The 26,445-nt window shown below is 39.8% G+C and overlaps 1 protein-coding gene across 4 annotated transcripts; it reads left to right on the forward strand.

The window, feature by feature from the left end:
- The first annotated feature begins 743 nt into the window (after positions 1–743).
- On the forward strand, positions 744–23,671 carry TBC1D8B (TBC1 domain family member 8B). 4 transcript variants are annotated; one of them, XM_017737537.1, is made up of 20 exons: positions 744–1,020; positions 3,095–3,213; positions 3,827–4,052; positions 4,977–5,217; positions 6,290–6,497; positions 8,084–8,251; positions 9,104–9,253; positions 10,390–10,540; positions 10,770–10,984; positions 11,438–11,555; positions 12,296–12,581; positions 13,859–13,988; positions 17,473–17,571; positions 18,728–18,796; positions 18,978–19,218; positions 19,882–19,947; positions 20,063–20,146; positions 20,984–21,040; positions 21,365–21,462; positions 21,793–23,671. In XM_017737537.1, the coding sequence occupies exons 1-20, from the start codon at positions 759–761 to the stop codon at positions 22,189–22,191; spliced, it is 3,387 nt and encodes a 1,128-aa protein (XP_017593026.1). In that variant the 5' UTR covers positions 744–758; the 3' UTR covers positions 22,192–23,671. The 4 variants fall into 4 exon arrangements, 2 of the variants coding, with proteins under 2 accessions (XP_017593026.1, XP_017593027.1); XR_001863045.1 differs by lacking the exons at positions 19,882–19,947; positions 20,063–20,146; positions 20,984–21,040; positions 21,365–21,462; positions 21,793–23,671 and having other exon boundaries at positions 13,903–13,988; positions 18,978–19,084; XR_001863046.1 differs by lacking the exons at positions 18,728–18,796; positions 18,978–19,218; positions 19,882–19,947; ... (2 more) ...; positions 21,365–21,462; positions 21,793–23,671 and having other exon boundaries at positions 13,903–14,004; positions 17,473–17,560.
- The last annotated feature ends 2,774 nt before the right edge of the window (positions 23,672–26,445 follow it).

Raw genomic sequence — 26,445 nt, forward strand, 5'->3', positions numbered from 1 at the left:
GGTAATCTCGTCTCTTCTTTTGCTGTTCTTCTGTAGGAGAATAAGAGCCCAGTGTGACTGCTTTGGTAACTTTGCTTCAATTGAATTTTCTGTTTCTATGGCCGTGATGGAAGGGTGCAAACATAGAAAATACAGGAAGAAGCATAAGGTCCTGTTGATTGTATTTTTGTTTCTGTTGTAACGAGAAAAGGTCTTACGGTGCATTAGGAACCAAAAGTTTGTATTGTTTCTTCAGTATTGATTTTTCTTCTTTTAGAATTTCCTGATTTTTAGATTTTAAAGGATCAGTTAAGATATCTGGGCTAATATCTTTATTACTGCACAGTGAGAGAGAATGATTTTGAGTCATTATAAAGTGCATCCTCATTTTCCCAGAAAATGTTTTTGTCCTGGTTCTGGAGAGATGAAGATTGGCTCTTTAGTGAAATTAGTATATTTTCATATGAACTCTATTTAATGGAAGTTAATTGGCAGAGAGGTGACATATCCAATTATGGTCTTCAAGGGCTCTTTCCTGTGACTGGAAAACAGAACAACAGTAAATTACTAATTAAGAGGTAGTTCAATTGCTGCTTGTGCTTATTGAAGGCTGAAGTAACTGCCCTGTTACATTTCTGGTTGTGCTCTGGTTTCACATACTGCATAGCTGTCACTTCCATGGGGGTCATCTCAAAAAACTTCTTCACCCTCATTTGTGCCTCACGGCTTTTACTGGATCAAAATATCGCCTCCCAAAGAAGTTCTTCTGGGAATACTTCATGCTCTACTCAATTGTGCTTCTTATTTTCTCAGAGTTCATTAGTCCTTACTTGGGCAGCATTCCTGTTCCCCTAGAAACGAAGGAGAGGGGAGTGTACGTTTCAAAACTTGAGTTTCACTGTGCTGTGTACATTTTCTTGGACACAACAGGTCTCCTTGTGGGAACATTAGATGCAGTGTTGGACTCGACGTCGAAAGTCGCCCCATTTCGCATCCTGCATCAGACTCCAGACTCCCAGGTCTACTGGTCCATCGCGTGCGGTACGTACCGTGCTCTGGGAGCCGACCGAGTCCAGAAAGTGGAAAAGGAGGGTGAAAAGTATGGGATCCATTTTTGGCTTAATCCTCACATCATTATTCATTCTCCTGACCTCTAAATGGTTTAAAAACATTTGCAAGCCTGAGCTCGACAGCAGCGTGTGGTTCCGGTTTTTCAGAACAGATCTCTGGACTCTTCCTATTACACCTTCTGATTGCCTGCTTTTTGCAGGAGTCCATCAGGTACCGAAGCCTTTGGGCACTGTTACAGTGACAGAGGCACAATCCTTTCTTCTGTAAGGTGCAAGAATAACTTGACACAGTTCAGGATGGACTCCTCAGGGTCAGCTTATCCCAAAGTAGGTAGGAATAACAGTAGATGCTTATCCTAATACTTTTGTTTACTTTGTCTTTGCATGTTAAAACATGAAGGTTCCCAGTCATGGCCAGAGCTGAATTCTTCCTCATATCTGTTGCTCTTGTGGTATAAGTTCTCTCTCTTTCTCATGTTGTGTTATTAATCAATAGGGAATGGAAAAGTAAATACAGATTTGTTCTTGTAGCTTTAATTTAATGTAATTGCATGTCACTTTAAAAGGGCAGCCTTATAGAATTTGAACAGTTTGTGAATTGACAATATATTAGATTTCAGGGTCACTTCTGAAGAAGTCAGACCTGGTGACAGGCTATCAAAAAAGTACTTTAATATGTATGTTGGAAGTACACTCTGGGGAATTCAACTGCCATCAGGTCAGCCCTTTGGAAAATACAAAGGGTAATCTGCATTTTAGGACTGAATATATATAGATTTTGTGCTGCATAGATATGCTTTAGAACAGAAAGCTATATAATATAATTGTCCTAATTGTGTTAGATTGTTTCTTCTGTGAAGAAATTGAAGGGATGACACTTTGTTCCTGCTGTTACGTATTAAGAGTCTGAAACAGTGCTCCTAAACTATTTAAACAATTAATAAAATGTTTAATCATTCCTGGGTCACCTCTGTGCCTCTGATTCACACTGTAACTCAAATAATTGGTCTACATGTATAGTCTGAGAAAAAGAATTACTTTTGTGATGTAATTGCTATGTTAATTACTCTTCATATAATTTCTTAAGTGTTGTTGCAAGTCTACCCGGTGTAATGCAGTCTGACTATTTAACTGTGTTTAGAGCAATTTCTATTCATTCACAGGGCCACTTTAATCCTGTGGAGCCTGTTGAAAGTTGGTTAATTACCTTTTATAAAGTAAGCGGAGAAAAAAGCAATTGTTCAAGGTGTGTTCTTGCTTGAGGGTATCAATAATATGTGATAACACTGCCTGCTTCGATTGGTGAGCATTCTTGTGGAGGATGAAGCTGCCAATTAATTTATATTCTAGAATGCCTTTATTCAAACCTGTGTAAGTTCTTTCACTCTCCCTGTGCACCAGCCTCTGACAGGGAATCACCTGTCTGTAAAGCACTGACTCTGTATTGAATTTGCTGAAACCCTGCGGTTTCCCTCGTGGCATCTCAATCCTTGCTGCTTCCCTGTTTACGGTGATGTTTGCTTTACATCCTCACACGTGTTAGGAGGGGTTTTGCACAGCAAGTCCTAGTCTTGAAATTCTGCTCTGGAAACTGTTATGGGCCAGTGATCAAAGCTGAGGATATCAAAGGCACAGTTTGGTCTCACATTTCCCACGTTCTGGACTATTAGACTGGGAGTGTTGCAGTGGGGCTGTGCTGTCCGTGTTGGGGAGGTACTGCTGAGAGGAAGGAACTGTCAGTCTAACTCAGGCTTCACCACTGAGCCACATAATGTTAACAAAGCTGAGATGCTTTTGGATTTGAAGGCCAGAAATAGGGCTGCATAAAGGGCTTGAAAGATAAAATCATAGCAGTGCGCATTTCATGTACACTAAATACGTTTTCAGTGTTCACAAAGGTAACAAATTCGAGACTTGTGGTTTTGACTTGTGTATCTAAGTTACTGTGCAACTCGGGAATTTGCTAAGTCTTCTCTTGATTAATAGTTTTGATGAAATGATTAAAGTCTGTCCTAATTTAAAGTAATACTTTCTTTTTCAATCAGGATCCAGCAGAGAAGAAATAACAGAACACTGGGAGTGGTTAGAACACAATGTTATGAAGACTTTATCTGTATTTGATTCAAATGAAGACATTACGAGCTTTGTCCAGGGAAAGATAAGAGTAAGTAACAGGCATAATTGGGAAAGGCTAAGTACTTTTTTTCCTCTAACTGTACATGAGTAATACATGCTCTGTAGAATATCCAAGGACAGCATGCTAGTGCTGCCTGTTCTGATTGTGTAGTATGTGACTGTTAACTTTAACATGGGCCATTGTGTCTGTTTCTCTGCCCCACAACTAAGTAAGGTTGTTTGACATAAACTCCGCTTGGTAAATGCTACATCAAATGCCTTTAGACAGTGGTCTAAAACTGTTGATAAATTATTTCACAATAATTTTAACAGTGCCTGGGAAGCATATGGTCTATTTTTGTTCACTCTATATGTGCTAAGTATTTAGCCTAGGAACTCCTGGGATTAAGTGAGGAAAATATGTCTGTTTCAGAAGAGGAGACACAGGAATGTGTGTCTTGCCTAAGCTGTGTGGGAGACTTGGTGGATGAGTCTGAAATAGCACATTTTACTTGTGATTTGTGATTTGATCCTCAGACTATTCTTCCCCTTCTAAAACTTACTCTCCTGTTGGGAGAATGCTGTACTGTGTGCATGCAGGTGAATATATGACACCCACCCACATGGACACATACATAAAGTAATGTGATTTTTTGCTGTAGGGTTTGATTGCTGAAGAGGGAAAAGGTTCTTTTGTAAAAGAAGATGATCCTGAGAAGTTTCGTGAAGGTCTTATGAAGTTTGAAAAGTGTTTTGGATTACCGGAGCAGGAGAAGTTGATTACCTACTACTCGTGCAGTTACTGGAAGGGCAGAGTGCCCTGTCAAGGATGGCTCTATCTTAGTACCAACTTCCTTAGCTTCTACTCATTTTTGCTTGGAGCAGAAAGTAAGTAAACCTTGATGCTAAGATGAGTCTCTTCATGCTTCACTGCTTATCTTTCAGATTAGGAGGAATTCTTCCTATGTGTTAAAGGAGCTATTTTGTCATGTGGGCAGATATCAACAGAGATGAGCTAAAACTGCCAACATGATTTATGGAAATGCATACATTTGTGTAACATACTACACAATATCCATTATTATGCTTCCTTCATTCAAGCTTCAGAGAGAAGGCAGACTTCCAGAAGTTGATTGTAGCTAAAAATTGTCCATCTTTAGTTCATGCTGCATTATTAACTTTGTGAAGATTACAGTTATTTCTTCACACACAGGCTTAATATTTCACATGGGTGCACTACACACTGGTGATAATTGCACATGACTTTTTTTTTCCCTGTGTAACATTAGTTTGAAATGCCCAAACAAATGCCTCTAATAATGTGTATTATAACTGTACTTATGTGAAAAATGGAAAACATATAGAAAGTAGGATCCTTTCAAAGCTTACTTTGATCTGGGTTGAGAAATGCCATGGCTAAAGGGCACAGTTCCTCTACATGCCAATACATGATGGATTTAATTTAAGAAGCCCTATTGGTGAGCTGTTGAAGGGGGTTGGCTTGTATGATGGTGTTTGTTTGCTGTTTGCAGTTTCACATAAGAGCAAGAAAAAGATGATGTAGACTTGTGTTGTCATACATGGTGTGTCTTTTAATGTTTTTCGATAAAATTCTTTCAAATGGAACTATTTTTTAGGAAATGTGAAGAGAATGCGTTTTGTGCTTATTAGTTTGTAATCCTTTTCAAGTGTGTTATCATTTGACTGTGTTGCTTAATTATATTTTATTAGTGCTGCTACCACTGCATTTCTTTCTTTAATACAAGCAGATACTGAGAAGTGACTCACATGTCCTTATATTTTTATTTTCAGTAAAACTTATTATCTCCTGGGATGAAATATCAAAACTTGAGAAAACTTCCAATGTGATTCTGACAGAGAGCATTCATGTGTGCTCCCATGGGGAAGATCATTATTTTTCCATGTTTTTGCATATTAGTGAAACATTCCTTCTCATGGAGCAGCTGGCAAACTATGCAGTTAGAAGACTTTTTGACAAGGAGACATTTGAGAATGATCCAGTCCTTCATGACCCCCTGCAGATCACCAAGAGGTAATGTATTACTTATAGTTTATCTGTTGTGCACCCAGTATTTGTTTAGGCAAAGAGAAAGAGAATCCTTGTCTCAAAGAGATAGTAAATATCAGCAAAGCTGTGTTGTCTTAACCAAGGGTCTCATTAAAGTGTTGGACCAAAGCCATGCGAGGCATTGTAATTTGTTGTTACTGGGCAGGATCCAAAGTCTGTATGAAGGCAGGAGGTAATCAAATCTTCAGAGCTGGTCTTCTAACTAAAGGGTTTGTGTTAGTTTGAATTTTGAAAAGGTGTTCTAGCAGCATTTAGGATTAGAAAATTCAGATTAGAGCTACAGTGTCTCCAGAGATACCTGATGAAGAAGGATAAGGTGGGGAAGAAATCATCTAATAAACATGTGTAAATGATAACTGCATGGCATTTCTGAAAGTCCCTGGAGGTGAGTGACAAAACCAATGAGTTGCAGGTGGGTGCATGGCTTTCCTGAAGTAAAATATTATTTTGGGTGTTGGGAAAGACATGAATATCAGTATCTTAATGATTAAGATCCTTCCTTTTCCTTTGATCCCTCAGTTTGGTAGCAATGCTGGAGAGGGATACTGGTCTACAACCAAAACATTGTTTCTGGCTGCAGTTATCTGGGAAAAATTAGCCCATGGCAGATGTTTACAACATGTGCTACATTTCTAGCTAATTAATCCTCTGTCAAGCCAAAACCTGTTTTATTTTTAAATGGATTATTCTGATGTATGGGGAAACAGAGCACATTATACTATTAGTATATTTGTGCACTACCTGTAGGCCCTGTAGTGCTCAGCTGTGTAAGAACATTACTGAATCTGGTCTTGTTTAGTGACGTACTCAAATATTTTGTTAAGTGCATGTACAGGTAGGTGTGGTCCTGCCGTTTGTTGCCTCTTCAAGAAAAACATTGAACCCTCCGGACTGACCCCATAGATTATGGGAGAGGAGAGCATGATGATTTACGGTCTTCCAAAGATATTTTTGACTTTCGTTTTTGTAAAGACATTTAAAACTTACTTAATTTTTCTTTTGTCTTTCCTTCTTATTTGTTTTATTTTTAATCCAGAGGCCTGGAGAGCCGTGCCCACAGTGAGCAGTTTAGTGCATTCTTCAGGCTACCTAAAGAAGAGTCCTTGAAGGAAGTTCATGAGTGCTTCTTATGGGTTCCTTTCAGTCATTACAACACCCATGGAAAAATGTGCATTTCAGAAAACTACATCTGCTTTGCTAGCCAGGATGGCAGCCTGTGCAGTGTAATCATTCCATTGAGAGAGGTAATGCAAACTACCAGAGTCAGTTATACCAGCAGTTTTGCACTTGTGTGGTTTTATGTCAGTTTAGCAGATTTTCAATAGGACCTCTTTACTTTGTGATGTCATGTATTTCCCCCTACCCTGGATACTGCATGTAGGAATTCTGTTTGTAGGTTTTCAGAACTGCTTTCATGTGTCAGATTTGTTTCTCTACCTTCTTTCCCTTTTCTATATACTCTTAATTTCTGTAGCTTGGTACAGAATCCAAATGTTTTAATTTTTTTTTTTTTTAATTAAAAAGCTTTTGCTTAGTCCTTGAAGGTGAGTTAATGAGACATTCTCAAGATAAGAATTAAAGGATTGTAGCACGTAAAGGATTTTGAAGATTAGTAATCACTGCCATGTTTCTTAGCTCAGTAGTGCATTTTTTTTGCAGCAGTTGAGCAGTGCTGTCTGTTCAAAAGTGTAGCAAAATCCTGTTGGCAAGTGAGCAACTAGCAATGCCATTACAGCTGATAATCTCAACAGACTATAAGGACAGAGTAAGGACCATATAGCAAAGGACACAGCATTGGAATTTCTATAGAGTACTATAGTAGACTGCAGAATAACTTCTGGGAAAAAACAGCCAAGCCTCTCCATTCCTGTCTTGACTTCATGTGATCTGGGACATTGCCACATTTCAGTCTTCCAGTGTTAAAAGCTTTTCCTCAACACCAGACACATTTTACAATAGCCCACAAATAAACCTTGCTCTGTAATTGCTTTACATGCTCTGTGTATTCACTGCCTAACACCTGGCATAGGGGGTGAGCTGTACTAATTTCAGCAATACACTTGGTGTTCTCCACCTACATAAAACAATTTATTTGATTATCTATAAGTAGTGCTGCAACCACTGGAGACTTCCATAACGTAAGAGGCTGTGTTAAAGGAGCTGGCTCTAAATTTATTCTTATGGACTGTCGGGCCCTCACTATTTGTTCTACAGTACTGCAGTTACCTCATTTCAGTGGTGTTTCCTTCTTTACCTGTAACAATGTCCTCAGAGGTTTTCCATTCTTTACCTTTAACCATGTGAATGCATCAGCAATGCCAGTCTAGATCCTCATGATTGTCACGCTTGTACTTGCATGATTAAAGTGTTTTAACTGCTCTAATCTGTAACTGTTCCATCATGGCAATTAAAGTCAGCTCCAGCTGTCATGTGTTATGACAGCTGTTTTGACAGGGCATTCTCAGTGGAAATTCAGTCTTGTAAAACTTGTTTCATTTGATTACTTACAGAAGTCATGTTTTCTCTGCTTTTGGATGGTAAGAAAAAAAAAGCAACAGCTTCAGTGGGTAGAAGGAGACAAGGTTTTCAAATAAGCTGAGTACTCACAGCTGGGAAAACCTTTTCGAAGATTTCTGGTACTCTGTCAAAAATCTATTGCATAATACTTAGGGCCTTTTGCTAAAATAGCTAAAGGCAATTGAGCTTTCAACTTATACTTGTGTTACCAAGTCTGCCTGTTTCACTTACACATGTATTCTTAACAGGTTTTCTCTTTTATAAGTAAGCAGGTAAAATTTCTTGCTTAATTTATGTGTCCTTGTTTCCATAGGTCACAGGGGTGGATAAGGCAGATCCAGCCAACAGAGGAGTCAGCATTAGTACCAAAGGGAAAACAGCTTTTCGTTTCACGGAGGTGAGAGATTTTGAACTGCTTGTGACAAAGCTCAGAATGAAATGCAATGCAACTGCAAGTCCACAACACATCATAAGTACTGAGGTAACTGCTCTGGCTATTCTAACTTCTTAGAATTTGTTCATAGGAATAAGTCATGTACCTCTGGTTTTAAGGTTTGGAAAGATAAATGACTGTACTCATGTGAAACAAAATGGGTTAAACAATGGTACTCCTGTGAATGCATTACGGTTTGGGTTCTTTTACCTTGCTTTTCTTCAGGTTTTGAAAAACAACTCCAGCTCTAATGCTGGCTTTCAAGTGCTCTCAGGTTTTCTGTATAGTTCATTGTATGCATGGGGTTTTTTTGGTGGTGATGGATGGTCAAGCCTTGTTGGGGTCTCCCCCCTGCCATGTAGCCCTGGGAGAGGGGCCCTGGGGGGGAGGCACGGGGTCTCCCTGCCCCTGGTCAGTCTCATTTCCCATTGGTTGGTTTGTGTTCCCCGGTGTGGCCAAGGACCCTGGGGTCCCGTGACTGCGGAGTTCCTGAGCTGAGCCCCGGCCATGCGGCTGGAGAAATAAAGATCTCTGAAACATCTACCACGAATCTGTCCATATATACTTCATTTCTACGGGACTCCTGGTTTGATATATGCTTGTTGCAGTAATCCCCGCTGTAACAAAGCCTCCCTATCCTCATATTCTCAGTTTTCATTACAAATATTTGTCCTTTCATAATTTTGTTTTTTTGCTCAAGAGATGGCTTTTTTTTTCCCCCAAGTGAGGCCTCCTGAAAGCCCAGCTGTGCAGAGCAGGGATTGCTGTTTTTCATTTATTTTAGAAGCCTGTATTTGGTACCTGTAACTTAGTATAGTAAACAATGATGGTCTGGTATCAATGCTACTTCTTGGAGGATTATTTGTTATTTATGAATACCACTGTTACATTTTTTTCAAGGTTGCAGCTGGTTCTGCCACTGACAGTCCAAAGGATTTTGGTGCAGGACAGTCAAAGATGGGCCAGAGAGATAACAGCAAAACTGTCAGTACAGAAGCACTAATGACTGTCTACCATCCTCAGGATGCTGAGAACCTTGACTCTAAAATGGTAAGGGATAAAATGGCCAATAGTCATTGGAATTGAATTGGAAAGGACAGAATCAAAATGAATTCCAGCCAGGCTGCTGATTTCCTCTGGGTCTTTGCCAGCCTTCTTTCATCTGCATTTTCTGTATTTGGAGTCCACAGGGTGCTTCTTCATGGCTCCATTCAATTTTCTGCTCGTCTTGTTTAATAATGATATGCCTTATCTTCATGGAGTTAATTTCTCCTGCTCTTCCACCCCTCAGGGAAGAGTTGGCTGCTTGTTTTATGATAGTGAACATGTTGCATGTCTATCTGAGTTTTCAAGATACAAAGTCACTACAAACTCTTTGGGAGCAAGGAAAATGTTATAAGAAATTGACTTAACTTCTTCCTTGTTTCATTCTTCTGCACCACTGTCTAACAAAGTTATGCTTTGGAGAATATTAATGTAGTTGCTTTTGCAGCAGAACATCCAATTTTTGCTTCTCCACAGTATGTGCAAGAAGACAGGTTTCATTTCAAAGTAAGTCTTTCAGCAGAACTGGGTAAATTAAGAAGCAAAATTTCTTATATTAGAAATACCAGAAAATAAATATCCTTTGGGCAGGACAAAAGGGGGTCCAGATTTTTAAGTCCTGCTTTTTATAGTATGTTGAACAAAAGTGGACAAAATCTACTTTTCCTTTCAGCACCGTTAATTGCTTTAACAACGTTAAATCTTAGTGCTGCATGCACAGAAGCTGTAGTGGTGACATTTACCTTGTCTCAGCCCTGGAGCCTCACATGAGCTGGGGCACCCACTCAGCAATTGCTTTGCTTCAGAGAAATGTCCGTTTGACCTTCCTGTGCTGTGGCACTTGTTGGTTTCTGCCAGATGGGAACTGGATTAGATCTACCTTCTGTCTCATCTGGTATAAACATACTTTAAAGACTAGTAGGTCATGTATGAGATGGCATTTTATGCTAAATTTGTGCCCTGCATAGGCTGGATTTTGCTCTGATTTGCTTCAGCATTCATTTCCCACATCAATACGGATGCCAACGCTGCAGTTTCCAATTTATATGAATATAACAGGGAGAAAAATTTACTTTTGTTCTCTGAAACCTGGGGAGAATCTACCAGTATACTTAATGCTTGTTATCCTCTGCCTTTTGTAGCTGAAAGAAAAAATGAAGGAACAGTCGTGGAACATCCTGTTTGCGGAACGGGGCCATGGGGTCAGTATGTTTCGAACAAAGAAGACTCGAGACCTAGTTGTAAGAGGCATCCCAGAGGCATTAAGAGGAGAACTTTGGCTACTCTTCTCAGGTATTGCATAACAAGTGTAATTGATTTATTTTGGGAGTCATCGTTGGCAATTTTCATTGCAGAGTGATTCCATTAATTTCAGTAGAATTACTCTGCCACATTACTTCAGTAATATCTGGAGATTCATGAAGTACCTCAGTAGTCACCAAAATTTTTATACAAATTGCGAGCAATCAAATAACTGCTGTGCTGTTGTCCTCTAATAGTGTGCAATGCAATGTATTGGCAGGTGCTGTAAATGATATGGCATCCAATCCTGGTTATTACGCTGAGTTGGTGGAAAAGTCCTTAGGAACATGCACTTTGGCTACTGATGAAATTGAACGAGATTTACGTCGCTCCTTACCTGAGCATCCTGCTTTTCAAAGTGACACAGGAATTTCTGCACTCAGGAGAGTTCTTACAGCTTATGCATACAGGAATCCACAAATTGGATATTGTCAGGTACAGCAGTTTTGAGAGTCTCAGTGTTGGTTGTTGAAATATTAGCTCATGATGGCAGTATGGTAGCACCTCATAAAATCTGTCACAGAATTGTGGAATAGTTTCTTGCTTAGTGGTTCACTTACTTTGCTTATTTCATGCCATTGTGTAAAATGGGCTTTTACATTGTACTTGAATTAGTTTATAAGTGCTGTCATGTCCACTTCGTATATGCATTTGCATTCCAACTAGGCATATAGCACAAAAAAATATTTTTATGTACTTTAAATACTCTCCTCTTTATTTAATAACATAGAAGTAAAACTCTTGTCCTGGACATGGCTGTAGGTTATCCCAGCACTTTAAAAATGTGCTGTAAAGTGCTTTCAGAAATACAAGTTCTAAGAAATAGCACCAGTTGTGTTTTCACCATCTTTTCTCTGAAATGTTTCCTTTCCTGTTTGAATGTTGCAGGCAATGAATATTCTGACATCAGTGCTTCTGCTGTATGCTAAAGAGGAGGAGGCATTCTGGCTTTTGGTTGCTGTGTGTGAGAGGATGCTCCCTGACTATTTCAATCGCCGAATCATTGGTAGCATCCATCTGCCTTTTTATCTATCTTGAATTGAATGTCTATCTATACTGAATGTCCATGGTTAAGAACAAATGTAAGAAGTGAGCTGAAGACTGACCTGTGGATAGAAATCATTGCATTTGGTTTGGTATTGTTGAGTAGAAAATGGAGGTTTCAGAGAACATCCCATGACTCCTCCCTAAATAAGCGTGGATGTGATTTTCAGATGTTGTCAGTATTCTAGGCATAACTACTGAGGAAATAGTCAGTTACACTATTATACTGTTCTTTCGGAATTATAACTGCAATTCCTACTATTTATTTGAAACTTAGCCAGTTTAGATAAAAGAAAAGGAGTTACTCCAGGTCCAGACTTAGACTTAGATCTCATATGCAGTTCTTAAAGGTGTATATGCTATATGCTATATGTATATACACCATATATGTATATGGGGTGTGAAGTTTCTCTCCTGTTGCAGAGGGAGTGTATTGGCTGTTAGGAGAGTCACTGGAAGCAGCCATGCACTTACCAAAGCGCCAACACACTTCAAGCATGCCTAAGGCTCTGGCCCCATGCATGGAGAGCACAGCTCCCAGCACGGGGAAAGGAGCCAATGGTTCCGTGCAGCTGGGCCTGTGTGTGCTTGTACAACAAAGCAGCACTAGGACAGGAACTTTGTTTCTGGCTGGTGCTCTGAGAAAAGTGTGTTTCTCTGTATTAAGATTTGGGTGGTGGTTTTGTTATCCTTTCCCTGCAGGTGCCTTGGTAGATCAGGCAGTGTTTGAGGAGCTCATCAGGGTTCATCTGCCTCAGTTGACAGACCACATGACGGACATGACTTTTTTCTCCTCGGTCTCTCTCTCCTGGTTCCTTACCCTTTTTATCAGTGTGCTGCCAATTGAAAGTGCAGTCAATGTGGTGGACTGTTTCTTCTATGATGGAATAAAGGCAATCTTGCAGCTGGGCCTTGCAGTGCTGGAATACAACATGGAGAAGTTGCTCACTTGTAAGGATGATGCAGAAGCAGTCACTGTTCTCAACAGGTATCAGTGTAACTTACTCTTTCAGGTTACGTAGCAGCTCTATAATTGCATATAGGTAAGTCATTCTGAGGTAACTGAGAAGACAGCTAGCCAAGACTTCCAAAGGCTTCAAAGGAATTAGTGTTCATCTCAGGCTGAAATTCTGGAAGAGGTGGCTGGAAAGTGGGCCTGGATCCTCTGAAAATCCCACCTTACATTCAAGTTCTTCTAAAACCAAAACTATTTTGTGAATTTTAAAGAAAAAGCAATGTACTTTTTACCTTGAATTTATATCATGTATAGAAGGCATCTTTCCTAATGATGAGATGATCAAAAGCACATTATGACTGTCCCAGAGAGTTCAGGCATCAACTTGCAGCAAATTCTTTAGCTCAGTTCTTGTAGTTTAGGCTGCTGAATCCTCTGCTATTAATGGCTTAAAACAGAAATAAGACCAAAAAAATGCGGTGAGTTCAATCATGATGAGATGTTTGTTCTATATTGGCAACATGAAGTGCACTTTAAACTGATGTACTGCAAACAAAACTTGCACAGTTTTTTCTTGACTAACTAAATTCTCTTGTTGATGTTGTGGTTGTGTATCATGGAGTATTAAAACAGCAAAATTACTGTGCTATAGGAGTTAACGAGTTATAACTGTTAAGAACTGATAAGAAAAATTTCTGTTCAGTGAGGCTTTTACATGTTGCATGCATGTTTTACATGTTTGAATGGGGTAGGAGCTACAGAATTATTGAGGAAAATGTAATTTTTGTTGTGAGATCATGCAGTCTGGTGTTTATTGTAAAATCTGGCCTCCCCACTGGGTCTATGTAGGTTGGTTATGTAGGTGTGATAAGCAGGTACAGATCAGGCATGTCTTTGGCTTATACATCTGGGGGAATTAGGATTGTCTTGTTCACAGTTCAGGACAAGGATTTTTCTCTGTCCCACTTAGTACAACCTTGCTATATGGATTAGAAAACCACGGGAATGCCAAGTGGAAGGGACCTTGGAAAGGGTCTAGTTTAACTTCCCGCTCAAAAGGGGGTTACTGCTAGCACTGGGTCACATAAGGTCAGTCTTAAAAATTCCCAATGCTAGAAGCTCTACAGCCTTCTCTGGGTGGGCAGTTCCCATGTTTGTGTATCTTTGTTGGTATTACGGCACATTTGTGCTACTGACTCTGATATTCTTTGCTTTTTCCCATTCTCTGCACACTTCAGTAGATGCCAATGCTGTTGTTTTATTGGGATAAACTGGTTCTTGCTGATTTCTCATGTGTTTGCTTTGTGCAGATTTTTTGACAGTGTCACTAACAAAGACAGTCCTTTGCCTCCAGCTGTGCAGCAAGGCTCCAACCTCAGTGATACAAAGAGTGACCATCCAAAAGTGGACATCACTGACCTGATCCGAGAGTCAAATGAAGTATGTGTTCTTGTGGGTATGTTTTTGCATCCTGTGCAGTGTTTATGTTTCATGGACTAATTCAAAATAGTACAGTTGCATTGTACAAACTAGGGAAGAAAATCTGTCTGGATTGGTAGAAATTTGGCTCTGCGTTTTGTTGAGCCTCACTGAAAAACTTAGAGGTTATGGGATAGGTTTGCTTTTCTGTTGTTTTGGGTTTTTAACTGCTGAGAAGGTCTTTCTAGTCTATCCTGAGTGGAGTTCCCTAGATTCACTGCAGGTCATGTATTACCATCCCTCATTTGCATTATTAGGATGTTAACTAAGTGACAAAACACAGCAGGAACAGCCTTCGTGTTATACTACTTTGAGACTGATTATTGCACATTGCAGATACTGGTAACTTTTGACATAACAGTGTATATGGGAAACTATGTACTTGAGTAGTTTATGGTATGGGTGAGGAAGACCAGCTATATTCTTTTAGTACTTTCTTTCAATTTGCAAGTTTACTTTCTGCGTTGTTAAGCTTTGGAGCTCTGCACTGGGGAGGAAATACATCTAGCTTCTCCTTTTTGTCCCCAGATTTCCATCAGACATTTTTTTCCCTTGCCATGATGTGAGTCAGGGTATTAATCTATTTGTAGATAGGTTTCTGCTCAGCTCACCAGAAGGCAAGCTGAGAGAAAAGATATGTTCATATTTTGCTTTTTCTGTTAACTGGTTTCTTTTATCTGTGTGATAGTTCTTTTGTTTTCTGATTCTCAGTCATGTTTCTAATAAAAAATCCACAGTGCATCTCCTGTCCTGACCTTGACTCAGAGAAGATTAACTAACTGTAATTTGTAAAATTTAGAAACTATCTTCTTTGATCTTTTTCTGAGAAGAGGGTGTTACTTTCAATGGGGTGAACAATGACAAGAATCAGAAACTCAGTTTCTCTTGGAACTGTCTATGGCACTGGGCTAATCATACAAAAATGTATTATGCTATAGTATTGTTTTACAAGAACGTTACACTGAAGAAACATGTTTGGAAAATGCCTTATGATTCTTGAAAACAAAGTTGCAAGGTATTATGGGTCTTCCTTGTCATGATGAGAACTCAAAGTGAGGATGAATACATGCAGAATAGAGACCAGAGACAGTAAATAATGAAGTGCTGTATATTGCATTCAGAAGTGTAAGTTGAAGCTTTCACAGAGATGGAATCATGACTGTAAAACAAAAATTCACTTTCTTCTGCAGGAGACCACACCAAAGCAGTAGTCTCTGGTTTGGTATGGCTTTTGAACATTGTTTTGGGCAGATCTTTGAACCTGAGCTTTCCACTTCCAAGCTGACAGCCCTGTTCCTAGGCCCATATCCCAGTTTCTATCTCACAGGCCCTTTTTCATATGCAAATATTGTCTTCAGTTGAAACTAAGCTTCTTCAGTGCTGGCAAGTGTCTCATATTTGAGAACTGCTCATACAAAGTAAGAGTCAATTTCCTGCTTCCCATTTTGACCAGACAGTTAATTTTAATACAGTTGTGGTTTGGTAAAGGGTTTTATTTTCATACCACTGTGGAAATAAAACAAATTTCTAAATGGGAAGATTGCTGCAATGTGGAGTTGTCATTCCGCAAATAGGTTACAAATTATGGAGAAGTGAACAGAGATACTTTCTGTGATACTGTTGTTTTGAACAGGTGTTCACAAGATAAATGAGTTTAAGTGAAAAGGTATGGAGTTGAATTTAAAATGTAGTTTAGTTTCATGCCTTCGGCTCAGGCACAAATGCAGATTCTTTGGCAGTCTAATCAGGCATTAAGAAGTCATGTTTACCTAGAGAATGGAAAACTATAATGTTTTATCACATTACAGTAATTCAGAATTACCTTAGACATTGTATTTATATTCTTACTACGGCCATTGCACAATATTAGTGCTCAGAAGCCACACCAGTGAATGAGTTATGATCCAGAAATGCAATTTCTCTCTGCTTCCACTTTGTTTCAAGCCAGAAGGATGCTGGTAGTGGTCTCCACAGGAACAGAGAAATACAATTCTGGGAGGAAACTCCACAGGTCATCCAGTCCAGCTTCCTGTCCAGCATTCACCCAGATCATCCTTTAAAAAGTCTAGTGCTGTTGAAACAGTTCAACAAAAGAAAATCTGCAAAATCATTAGTCCATTATAGGATTTCTCTGCCCATGTGGGAAAATATCCAGTATAATTTCTCTCGGATGTTCATAAAGCGCTGTCAAGGAGAGTTGGTTGTGGTTTTCTCTGTAGTTCCTTGTTGCTATTAGGTCGTTGTTCATCATTTACCCTTTCAAGTCTGGTCATAGAATCAATTACAGAATAGTTTGGGTTGGCAGGGTCCTTTAAAGACCATCTAATCCAATGCCCCTGCAGTGAGCAGGAGCAGCTAGATCAGGCTGCTCAGTTGGAGTCCAGCCTCATCATGACTCTTAATTTACAAGAATGAGTCCTACAGATTGCTCTCCCAATAGGGAGTTGCCAGATCTATTATTTTTCTAGATTTAATACAACCAGTTCCTTTAACCTTTCATCAAAGTTAATGTGCTCAGACTCTTGTCTGTGTTGCAGTTTTTCGTATCTTGTTTAAAGGGCATTGCTGATAAGGAAACAAACACACTGCAGAAAAGCTTCTGGAAAGTCCTGCATAGTTTGGTTGTTTATCACTCATTTGTTCTCAAAGTTTGTTACTAGAATTTTAGTTACAGTTTTGCCCACAGTGCATGGTGGTCATGGTTAGGTCGTGTCTTCCTGATTGCCTGTGCTGTTGAAAAGTGTCAAAAAAACTTACAGAAGAGAAGTTGAATCTGCTGTTTCACTTCTACTGAATTTCCTCATAGAAGGAAATTAAATTGATTTGGCACGGTGTTGATAAAGAATGTTGTCCTGTTTTGATCTCCTGGTTTCTGTTTAGATTTTAATTGTTTAATAATTTTGTTCCATGATTTCTCTGATAATTTGTTTCCAGTTTTTGCCTCCTATCCCACTTTTCCTTAAATGTAAATGCATTTATTCTACTCCAGTGCTCAGACACCTATCCTGTCCTTCAGAAATTACAGAGGTAGCTAGGAATGATTCAGAAATTACTTAGGTAATTTCTTAATTTCACTAGAGTGAACTTCAATTCCTGACAACATGCAAATCTCAGACTTTCCTGCCTTGCAGTAGTAGTCACCATGTGATAGCAGAGTTGGGCATAGAGCCAACACACAGTAAAATCCCTTCCTTTGTCTTCCCACAAAGGGAACTACTTCAGTTTCTTCTTTCTCCATCACTCTCTGAAACACTTTTTAAACACCCTTTTGAGAGTTACGCTGGTTAGGGAGAATGTTAGTGCTCTAATAAATTATTTTTTCCTCAGAGTTTCTGTGAACTTCCTTTGTGTCCATGCCTATATTATGCTTAGCTGCAAGAAAGACAAAAATACCTGTTTAGATGTGTCTCCCAACAGTTGAATGGAATGGTGCTTTTCTTCTTAGAGATACGGTGATATTCGCTATGAGGATGTGGAGAGCTTGCGCTGCAGGAACAGGCTTTATGTGATCCAGACCTTGGAAGCCACGACCAAGCAGAATGTGGTGAGTGACTTGGAAGAGTTCAGCCTTCTCTCTGATAAAATTCATTCCCTTTTGGAATGTTCTGAGAAGAGCTACAGTTTCCAGGGCCAAATATATTATTTTATACACTGAGCCCCCTCATGTCTGCAGGGTGTCTGTTAACTAAGGCTTGTCCTGTGATGTTTTCAGTCTGTGAATCACAGCATGACCTTCTGGTCTTCTTACAAGTAACACCTTCGCCAGCCACTTCCAAAGGCTGGAATACCTCTCACACTCTGTGTGGATTGGAACAGGCTGACCTATATTTCTATCTGCTGATGTTAATGCATTTCTCTTAGAGGCACAGAGCACTGTACAGTAAAATAATTAAGCACCTGCATTTTTACTCTGGGAAGCAGCACTGAAGAGGTTATTGTAGTGCATTCAACAGGGGTTGCTTTTTGTCTGTGATGTGTGTGAATGTCTGGTAATGTGGCAGCTTTCCATCTGCCTATCTCATCCTTTCAGTTCAGACTGATGAATGAAGGTGGAGGTTGTGAGGAGCTTCCTTTGTTTGCCTGTTTTCTTTCAGTGGCTCATTTCCAATACCTGGTGGTGATAATACTAGCCTGTCCACCACCCAGTGCTTCTTTCTGTAGTAAGTGTGGCTTGTAGCAACAGAAACTGTCAATGCTGGTGGTTATGCTAAGATGGCATTGTTGCATTTCATTTTACAAAACATATATATTGTGAAGATGGGAGCTGGTCTTACAGCAAACTTTGTTTTAAAAAGCTGTGAACAATTTTTTAATTTAAAAAAATGAGGTTTCAGCTTCACTGTTGAGAGCTGAACATGCATTTGCCCATTTAAAGGAAGCTATATGTTACGTCATTATAAATAATTGCAAATATTAAGGAGTTTTATCTCCTGGGTTTCGTAGTGTAGGCTCCATGTATGTTAGTAACGTGACTAGCTTTAAGCTTTTCTTTTTTTTGAGAAATTATTTCTTTTAATCTATAATCTTCTGATTACTTTTTAAAAGAAGTGCTATTCTTACTTCTAATTTTAACATGCCAAAACCTGGAATATGCAAACAGTGTCTCTTAATGTAATGTTAAGTCTCCCATAATTTTATTTTATGGCCTTATTCCAAAGAGGGAAGACCCATTAATTATTTTTTTCTTAATTTTGTTTCAGCTACGTGTTGTGTCTCAAGAAGTAAAATTCAGTCCTAGTGATCTTGAAGAGCTTTATGAATTGTTCAAGGTAATGTGCCATTTTCCTCACTTACTGAACAGACTTTGAAATGGCTTTAATAAATAAAGGTTGGACTCAATGTATGTTTTACATGCCAGCTGTAAATCTGATTACGTAGTTAACTCCTCACATCTTTCCCCTGGAGAGACTTGTTGTTTCCTTAAACCTCATGTTTTATCTTTCTTTGCAGAAGGAGCACTTTCTTTCATGTTACTGGAGTGTAAATAGTCCTGTCCTGCAACATCACGATGCCAGTCTGCCCTACCTTGACCAGTACCGCATTGACTGCCAACAGTTCAGGGTTCTCTGCCATCTCTTGAGCCCCTGGTCACACTGTGCCAACAGGGACTCCCTGGCCCTGTGGACATTCCGGCTGATGGATGAGGGCTCTGACTGCCTTATAAACTTCAAACAATTTGCCTGTGTTCTTGGTATGGCAACAACACATACATGAGCACGTTCACGAGGCTCCTGGGAGTAGTCCTGCGGTGTGTCACCTTCCATACACGATATGGAGAGCTAAGGAGACTTAGTCTCTTAACACAGGGTCAAATAGTGTGATTTTTATCACAGAATAATCCCCTCTTGGAGATTAAATTTAAATATGGCTTGGCGATCAAAATATCAAAAAATTAGAATGGTCTGATCTCATTGCCCAGCCTGTTTGGTTTATGATAAATCTTCATACTAAGTCATCTTATACACAGATTGTGCAGGATGACCAATGCCTTGTATCTCTGGGGAACTGAAAGCTTTCTTGGCTCACTGCTCTGTTCCTTTCATCTTGTTTTCAAAGTGGTATTATTCAGGAAACAAAAATGTAAGGGAAATGTGGAGATGTTAGTGCTGTATTTCTTTGGTGCTGTGGTTTTATTTTAGTAAGTCATAGACATTATTAGTGTTCTTTCCTCAGCATAGGCTAACCCCAGGCTCAACCACAGGTGATAGTGCTTTCCTTAAGATTAATCTCTGATTATACTCCCTGTAAGGTAGGGCAGGTGTCCAGTTCCAACCTCCCTGGGTTGTATTTGTTTAGGTTAAACAAGTGTCTTAAAGTTTGGTCCAGTTGAATAGACTGTCCTTTCCCCTAACAGATACGATGTATAATGGAAGCTTCACTGACAAACTCAAGCTTCTTTTTAAGTTGCACATCCCTCCAGGTAAGTGAGAAGCAGTGGCATTTGGGGAGAGCTGTTTCTGGTCTTTGTCATTGTTATTACTGCTTTGGTAATGCCTGGGTGCCACAAACCCACTTTATTCAATCATTTATTGCAGCTTTTACTGAAGTAGAATATCTAAGCCCTTCCAAAGGGGATGATCTTTCAAAAGAAGAGCTGATCCACTTCAGCCAACTCAGTGGTAAGCTCCAGAGTGTGAGGTTTTGCCTGCAGAATATGAGAAGGGATCTATTACTTATCCTGTGAAAAATGGGGATTTCTTCTGAAAACTAGTAAATCCAGTAAATTATATCCCTGTTAACAGAATCCTCTGTGAAGATCTTCTGTAGATAGTTAAAATTTAATAAAGTTGTGGGGAATTTGTGGGTAGCTCATCTGATGGTTGAATTCAAAGGCCATAGGTGTTTACATGGAAATAGCAGAGCGTATTTGGTTGGCATTTTTCAGCATTGTAGGCAGCCTGTTGTGGTTTTGAAGTGATGGTCGTTTTATTTTTGCATCCTGGGCATAAAGGGATGGTATTTTCTGCCTCAAGAATTAAAATACCAAATCCATACTTACTTTGAGGCACATAAGCAAGTGTTTCAAAATTCAAACCTGAAAAAGGTTTAGTAAGTTTATGGAGTTGATAAAATAATCTGTTTCAAATACTCTTGAAAGCTGTGTGATTTTTATAGGGAAGACAGATCCCCTTTTGGTTTTTAAAATCTGCCCGAAGTAGATAATAAATAGGTACTGTTCCTGCTGCTCTTCAAGTCATGGACCATGAACATTATAAAGATTATTTGATATAACTGATAGCAGTTTCATTTGTGATCTTCTGCCTCACATTGGCTTCTATTTTTATAGAAAGTATGCAAATTTTACCATGTGGTTTCTTCTTTACCTAATCTGTGCTGAGAACATTGAGGGTCTTGCCCCTTAAGGAAGGAATTTTTGATAAGGGAAATGAAACATTGGTCCTCTTTTCTGAAATAAATAACTTGTTTGTTTGTTTGTTTCTTCTCCTAAATTGTAGTTTCATCTGTTGGGGATAGTCTTGAAAGTGATTCTTTGAAGAGCAGCCCAGAAAAAGGTAAAAGAATCCTGGTGGCACATTTGGTAACTGTGTCTTTTGGGGGAGTAGAGCTGGGAAAGTGTGTGCTGACAGAGTATATTCAGTAACATCATCCTTAGTGTGCTGCTAACATTCTCTCCACTTATGTAAGTGTAGTTGTGGGAGCAAAAGGGCAGTGTAAACTCTGCTCCTGTGTAGTCCTTGGCCCCACCACTCTGTTGAGAAGGAATGACACTGAAGATGCCAGTTCTTTTGCTTATCATCTCTTAGTTCTTGTGGGAAGCTCTTAGTTCTTGTTTGTTCACTTTTTTTTTTTTTTTTCACTTCTTCCCCTTCATAAAGGGAAGGGGAAGGTTGATATTCAGGCATATCTGAAGCAATGGCAAGATGAACTTCTTAAAAAAGAAGAAAACATCAAGGATTTGCCAAGAATGAATCAGGTAAACGGTCTGTCTCTTATTTAAGTCTATTTTATCTTGAAAGTTTACCCTTTAAGTCTTGTTACAATATTTCTAAAGAATTTGTAGGATCCCTTAAATTTCAAATCTTCACATCAATCATTGGACTGTGGCTTTTTAAAACTGCTATAACGTATGAAGAGAGGGACTTTGAGACACACAGAGGTTTCTCAGAGCTGGTCCATGCTGTCATTAGAGCAGCTGCACCAGGTGCCTGGCAGCAGCAGGCACTGGACTGAGAGCACAACAGGTAGTGAAACAAGACAGTTGTGTTGCTCTTCTCTGAACAGTCTCCTCTGTATCTCTCTGTAGTCTCAGTTTATCCAGTTCTCAAAAACTCTCTACAATCTGTTCCATGGGGATCCTGAGGAGGAGCTGTTGTATCGGGCTATTGCGGTGGTGACCAGCCAAAAAAAAGTTGGCAGAAGACTGCAGAGTCCCATGTCACCTGTCAAAAGTCCACTTGCTGATACAGAGATGGCTGCTGGAGTCCCCAGAGAAAGGCAGGAGGAAAGCAGCTCTGAGCAGACTGAAGGCAGTAGAGCACAGAGTTCGGGAGGGAACCATGAATGGTCTTTTGCCTTTGAACAGATTCTGGCATCCTTATTAAATGAGCCAGCCTTTGTGAGATTTTTTGAAAAACCTCATGACATAAAAGCTAAAATAGAGAGTGCTAAAAATTTACAGCTTAAAGCAAGAACCAGAGTGTAATTTTCTTTACCTTTGACTCTGAATTCATCACATGAAATGCTTACAAATGAAGGCCGTAACTATGGAAATCAAGTCTGGTGTTTACATGGGGAATGAAGTTTGAAGAGTTAGCTTTAATTATCAGATTACTGGTATGTAATGTAAATAAAAATAGTTTGAAGCACAATCACTTTCTTGCATTGTTCATAAGTTTCACTCCGAAAAAAGGGACTGAATAATAAACTGTCTTTACCATGTTATTAAAACATGCCACATTGCTTGGAGATACTGGGTGTGTACCTGTTGCAAACCTATCTGAATGACTGTTGTTAGAGTGAGTGTTCTCCAGGTTCTTTTCTATTACTGTGATAAAAAGAATTACTTTTTTCCATTTTCACTTTAAAGGAGTATCAACAGCTTGGAGGTTGTCTTCCACAGTAATTAATTATTTACAAACTTGCATGTGGACTGGGGTCAAAGCAGGGTGAAGACTAAGAACAGAGGCTGTGGTAGCACAAGACCATGAGATTAGAGAAGGAAGTTGCCCTGCTCTCTATTCCTCTGCTTTAATGTTACCCATGGGTCTGGACTCCAGCAGATTCCAGCCCCTCACAGCAGTTTGCAGACTGCATTCTCCCAGCCCGTGGCTCAGTATTTGCAACAAAAAACTGGTTGCCTGCTTTTCTAGCTTGGCCTAGAGGTCTCTTTCCCACTTTCATACCAATCCTCCTACAAAAAAAGGTGAAAAGGACAGAAGCTTATTTGTTCATCCAGGCTGCACAAGGATGCAAAAACTAATATTGATTGTTTGAAATCAAGGGAAAGCAGTGGCTAAATCTGTCTGACCACATGGTGTTTGTATTTTATGTGGCAAGAGGAGCCATTCTTGTCTTCTTAGGAGCATGTTGATGAAATGTAGAGTTTTTGCTGGTGTTTGAAAAGTCCAAGCACAGGCCAAGTGTAGCTGAATGCTGACTATTGAGCTGCTCAGGGACAGATTGCAGTTGCTTCTTTGCCTACCCTGAGTCCATATCTCAACCCAGTAATTACTATTGCTTTTCTATAGCACTCGGGATTATTGCTGCTGTAATATTTTCCATCTGTCAGGATTCAAGGCAACAAGAAAACCCCCTTGAATCTGACTTGAAATTTTTAATATAGAAAATATGATATAGTGGAGATCCTGTGGAGGAAAGCTCTGCCAGTGTAAATGCTGAGAAATGTTGACTTTGAGTCTTTGGTAACTGGTGCTAGAAGGCATTCAGAGGAGGGTAAGAGCTTGTATTTTAATAACAATAGCAAAGTAAGTGGGGAGTCTGTGCTAAACTAGATAAAAATGTCTGTTTCTAAAGCCTGTATGACAATCTTTTTCTGCAGAGCAGCATTATTTTTATACTGTGCATGTTTTTTTAAAGAAGCAGAATGGGGATGGTATCTTTCTGAGGCTTTTCTTGCAATACTAGTGTGAATGAAGAATAAAACGAATTTCTGACTTGTGTTACAGGCACTTTGTGAAATGCCATCATTGCAGTTGGTGTTAAATTTATGAATTATGTCTTATACTCTCCCCGATAGTCTCAGGTATTAATGTAAAATAAAGTTTTACTGAAGAAGTCCAAAAGCTTTATCATACATGTAGAGAATGAGGAAGTTTTTTTCAGAAGCCTTCACAAAGTAATTGCACTTGATACAATATAGTGCTGATTTGTATTTTTATGTATAAAATAGAAAAACTAATTTATCCATTTAAGTGGATTTGTATAGGGCCACACTGTATTACTTCTCTGAAAATGTATTTACTCACTGTTTTCACAAAGTTGTTTAGAAATACAAAGCAGATGATATTGTTGTTCTAGTCCAGGATGTACTCAGATAAGGTTTGATCAGTGAGTAATTCTACTGCAAATAGCCATGATGAATTAATGGAGCCTCACAAAAATACATACAGCTGCCCATCCCAAAAGCTTTTGGAGGTTTATGAGAGATATTGTTTATGTCAACAAGTAGTCAAAGCTGTGAACTGTTTGCTAATCAAGGTAACAGAGATATGAAAGTCTTAAATTTCAAAGACTTTTTTTAAATGAGAAAGAGCCAAGATATGAATATCTAAGTACAGAAGAGTGTGGTGAAGGAACTTGCAAAGTACAACAACCTTCTGTTGTTAGCTGGTTGTAAAAAGGTGCTCAGTTTTTACAATGCCCTTTTCTATCAGTGCCCACCCAAGAGACTGTAGAGCCTTTGCCAGGTGGGTAGAAGCTCTTGTCAGATGTTGTGTCTATGTATAAAGAAACATTACCAGCATATATATATATATCAAAATAGATTTAAAGTGAGAAGTTAGGATATGTAGGGGAACACTAACTTTTATTAACTGCATGGATATTTTGTTCAATTTTTTAATATTTTTTCCCAAAATGGGTGGTGTCTTTAAATTCTTCCTGTAATACACCTGCAGGTTGATCCAGGAAGACTAGTCCCAGTGACCAGGCATCCAGTCTCAGCAGGATGGAGGGTGGAGCGAGGTCACTTCCAGCAGGCTGGCAGCATTCAGGCAATGGCCCACCTTGGCAGGGTCTTCCTGTTGAAACCTCTGGAGCATGGGCTGGTCCTCTGGGGAGATGTAGATGTAGCAAGTGCCAGTGATTTCCAAGGAGTATGACCCAGAGGTATGTTTGCTGAGCTACTACCACAGTGCACCAGAAGTTGAGCTCTGCTTGTGACAGAGTAACTCTGGAGTTAGTGTTTAGCTTCTTTCCTTTGCTTTCCTATTCCAGCTCCTTCCATCCCTATTCCAGACAGGCTGGCTAACAAATAGATGCAGGTTTACCTGGGATTTGCTAGAGCAACAGCAGCTCATTCCCTGCCTTCATTCCTGAAGAGTGATACCTTGACTTCAAAGCCCTGCACAGTCAGGGACAGAGGTCCCTGTGCCATACAGCTTCTTGGCCAGGTGAAGCTGGTGATGCAAAGATGGCCCCAGACTCCCATCACATCACCTGAGGGCGCTGGGTGTGCCCACAAACAGGAAGCACTTCTGTTGCGTCACTTCACTCATCTGTGTTACTTTCTTTCTGTAAGTCTTCATGAAGTTTTCTGCCTTTATTTTCAGGTTCAGTCATAGGAAATAAATGCAGGTGTATCATTCAGTACAAAATAGGCAGTTGTAGGTAGGCTATAGATTGCTACAACTACTGATGCTGTTTGTACAGTTTGACAATTGCAGTGCCTGCTGCAGCATCACCCCTGTGACTCGGCAGCTGTGTCACGGGGACTCCACAGCACTGACAGTGGCTCTTGAGGACACTGCACAGTCCTTCCTTGTGGCTGGGCCGTTGTTGCTGTGTACTGAGATGCATTTTGTCAGACCTAATCAGTAGCCTGGGGACACAGCCAGCAGAGCTGTGATGTCTTCTCGGTCTTGCCATATGGAATGTGCTGCTCTGGAGCCTGGCGCTGCTCCCTGTGCTTGGGGTGACCAGTGGCAGCCCTGACCCCCACAAGGAACTGGCTGCTCTGTGTGCCCAGCACAGGCCTTGGGCATGTGAGGGGAGGAAATAACTCAAAAAATACCAGCTCTTTCCACCATGGGGGAGAACTGATGGTAATTCAACCAGTAGCATTTCCCAGGACATGAAGTGGCTGCTGCCATGTGATACAGAAAAATCACTTTCTGTTTCCATCGATTCCTAAAACAAGCCACTTGTTCATCACTCTAATGGCTGAATAATAATGTCATTTTAGAAGAGTTTGCTACCATAGTGACTAAGAAATAGCTGTGTGTTGATTTTATCAGAAGTTTCTCATCCAATTGTACCATACAAGGTTCTTGATTGTGATTGCTGTTGTTATCTGGACTAAAACAGAAGGAAATATTCCGATTTGTTTCCAGAAAAATAGGCTATTCTGTCTTTTTTGCTATAGCTTTGTCACTTTACCAAGATGGCAGCACATGTTTGTGTTGACAGATTGGCTTTTAAACAATGTGTTGTATGCAGAGGTACTGTAAGACAAATGGGATGTTAAATAAAATATTGTTTCCCTTAAGAAAAAAAACCCTGTCTTTGAGGCACTATTATTTCTTGTGATGGCCTGTTGTGGAAGTTCCTTCAAGAGTGCTGGCCATGTTAAAGCCATGTTTAGTCAGTGCATTCCGAAACAAGGACCAAGCCAAAGCCCCTGCTGGGACAGCAGCCTCCCAGAAGTGGAAGAAAAATGGGGACCTGTGTTTTGCAGCCTGGGACTAGTTTAGGCTGGAGTGCAGCCCGAGCTGGCTTC

The sequence above is a fragment of the Corvus brachyrhynchos genome, unplaced genomic scaffold, assembly GCF_000691975.1.
Source record: "Corvus brachyrhynchos isolate BGI_N302 unplaced genomic scaffold, ASM69197v1 scaffold346, whole genome shotgun sequence".
In the NCBI taxonomy this organism is placed as follows: Eukaryota; Metazoa; Chordata; class Aves; order Passeriformes; family Corvidae; genus Corvus; species Corvus brachyrhynchos.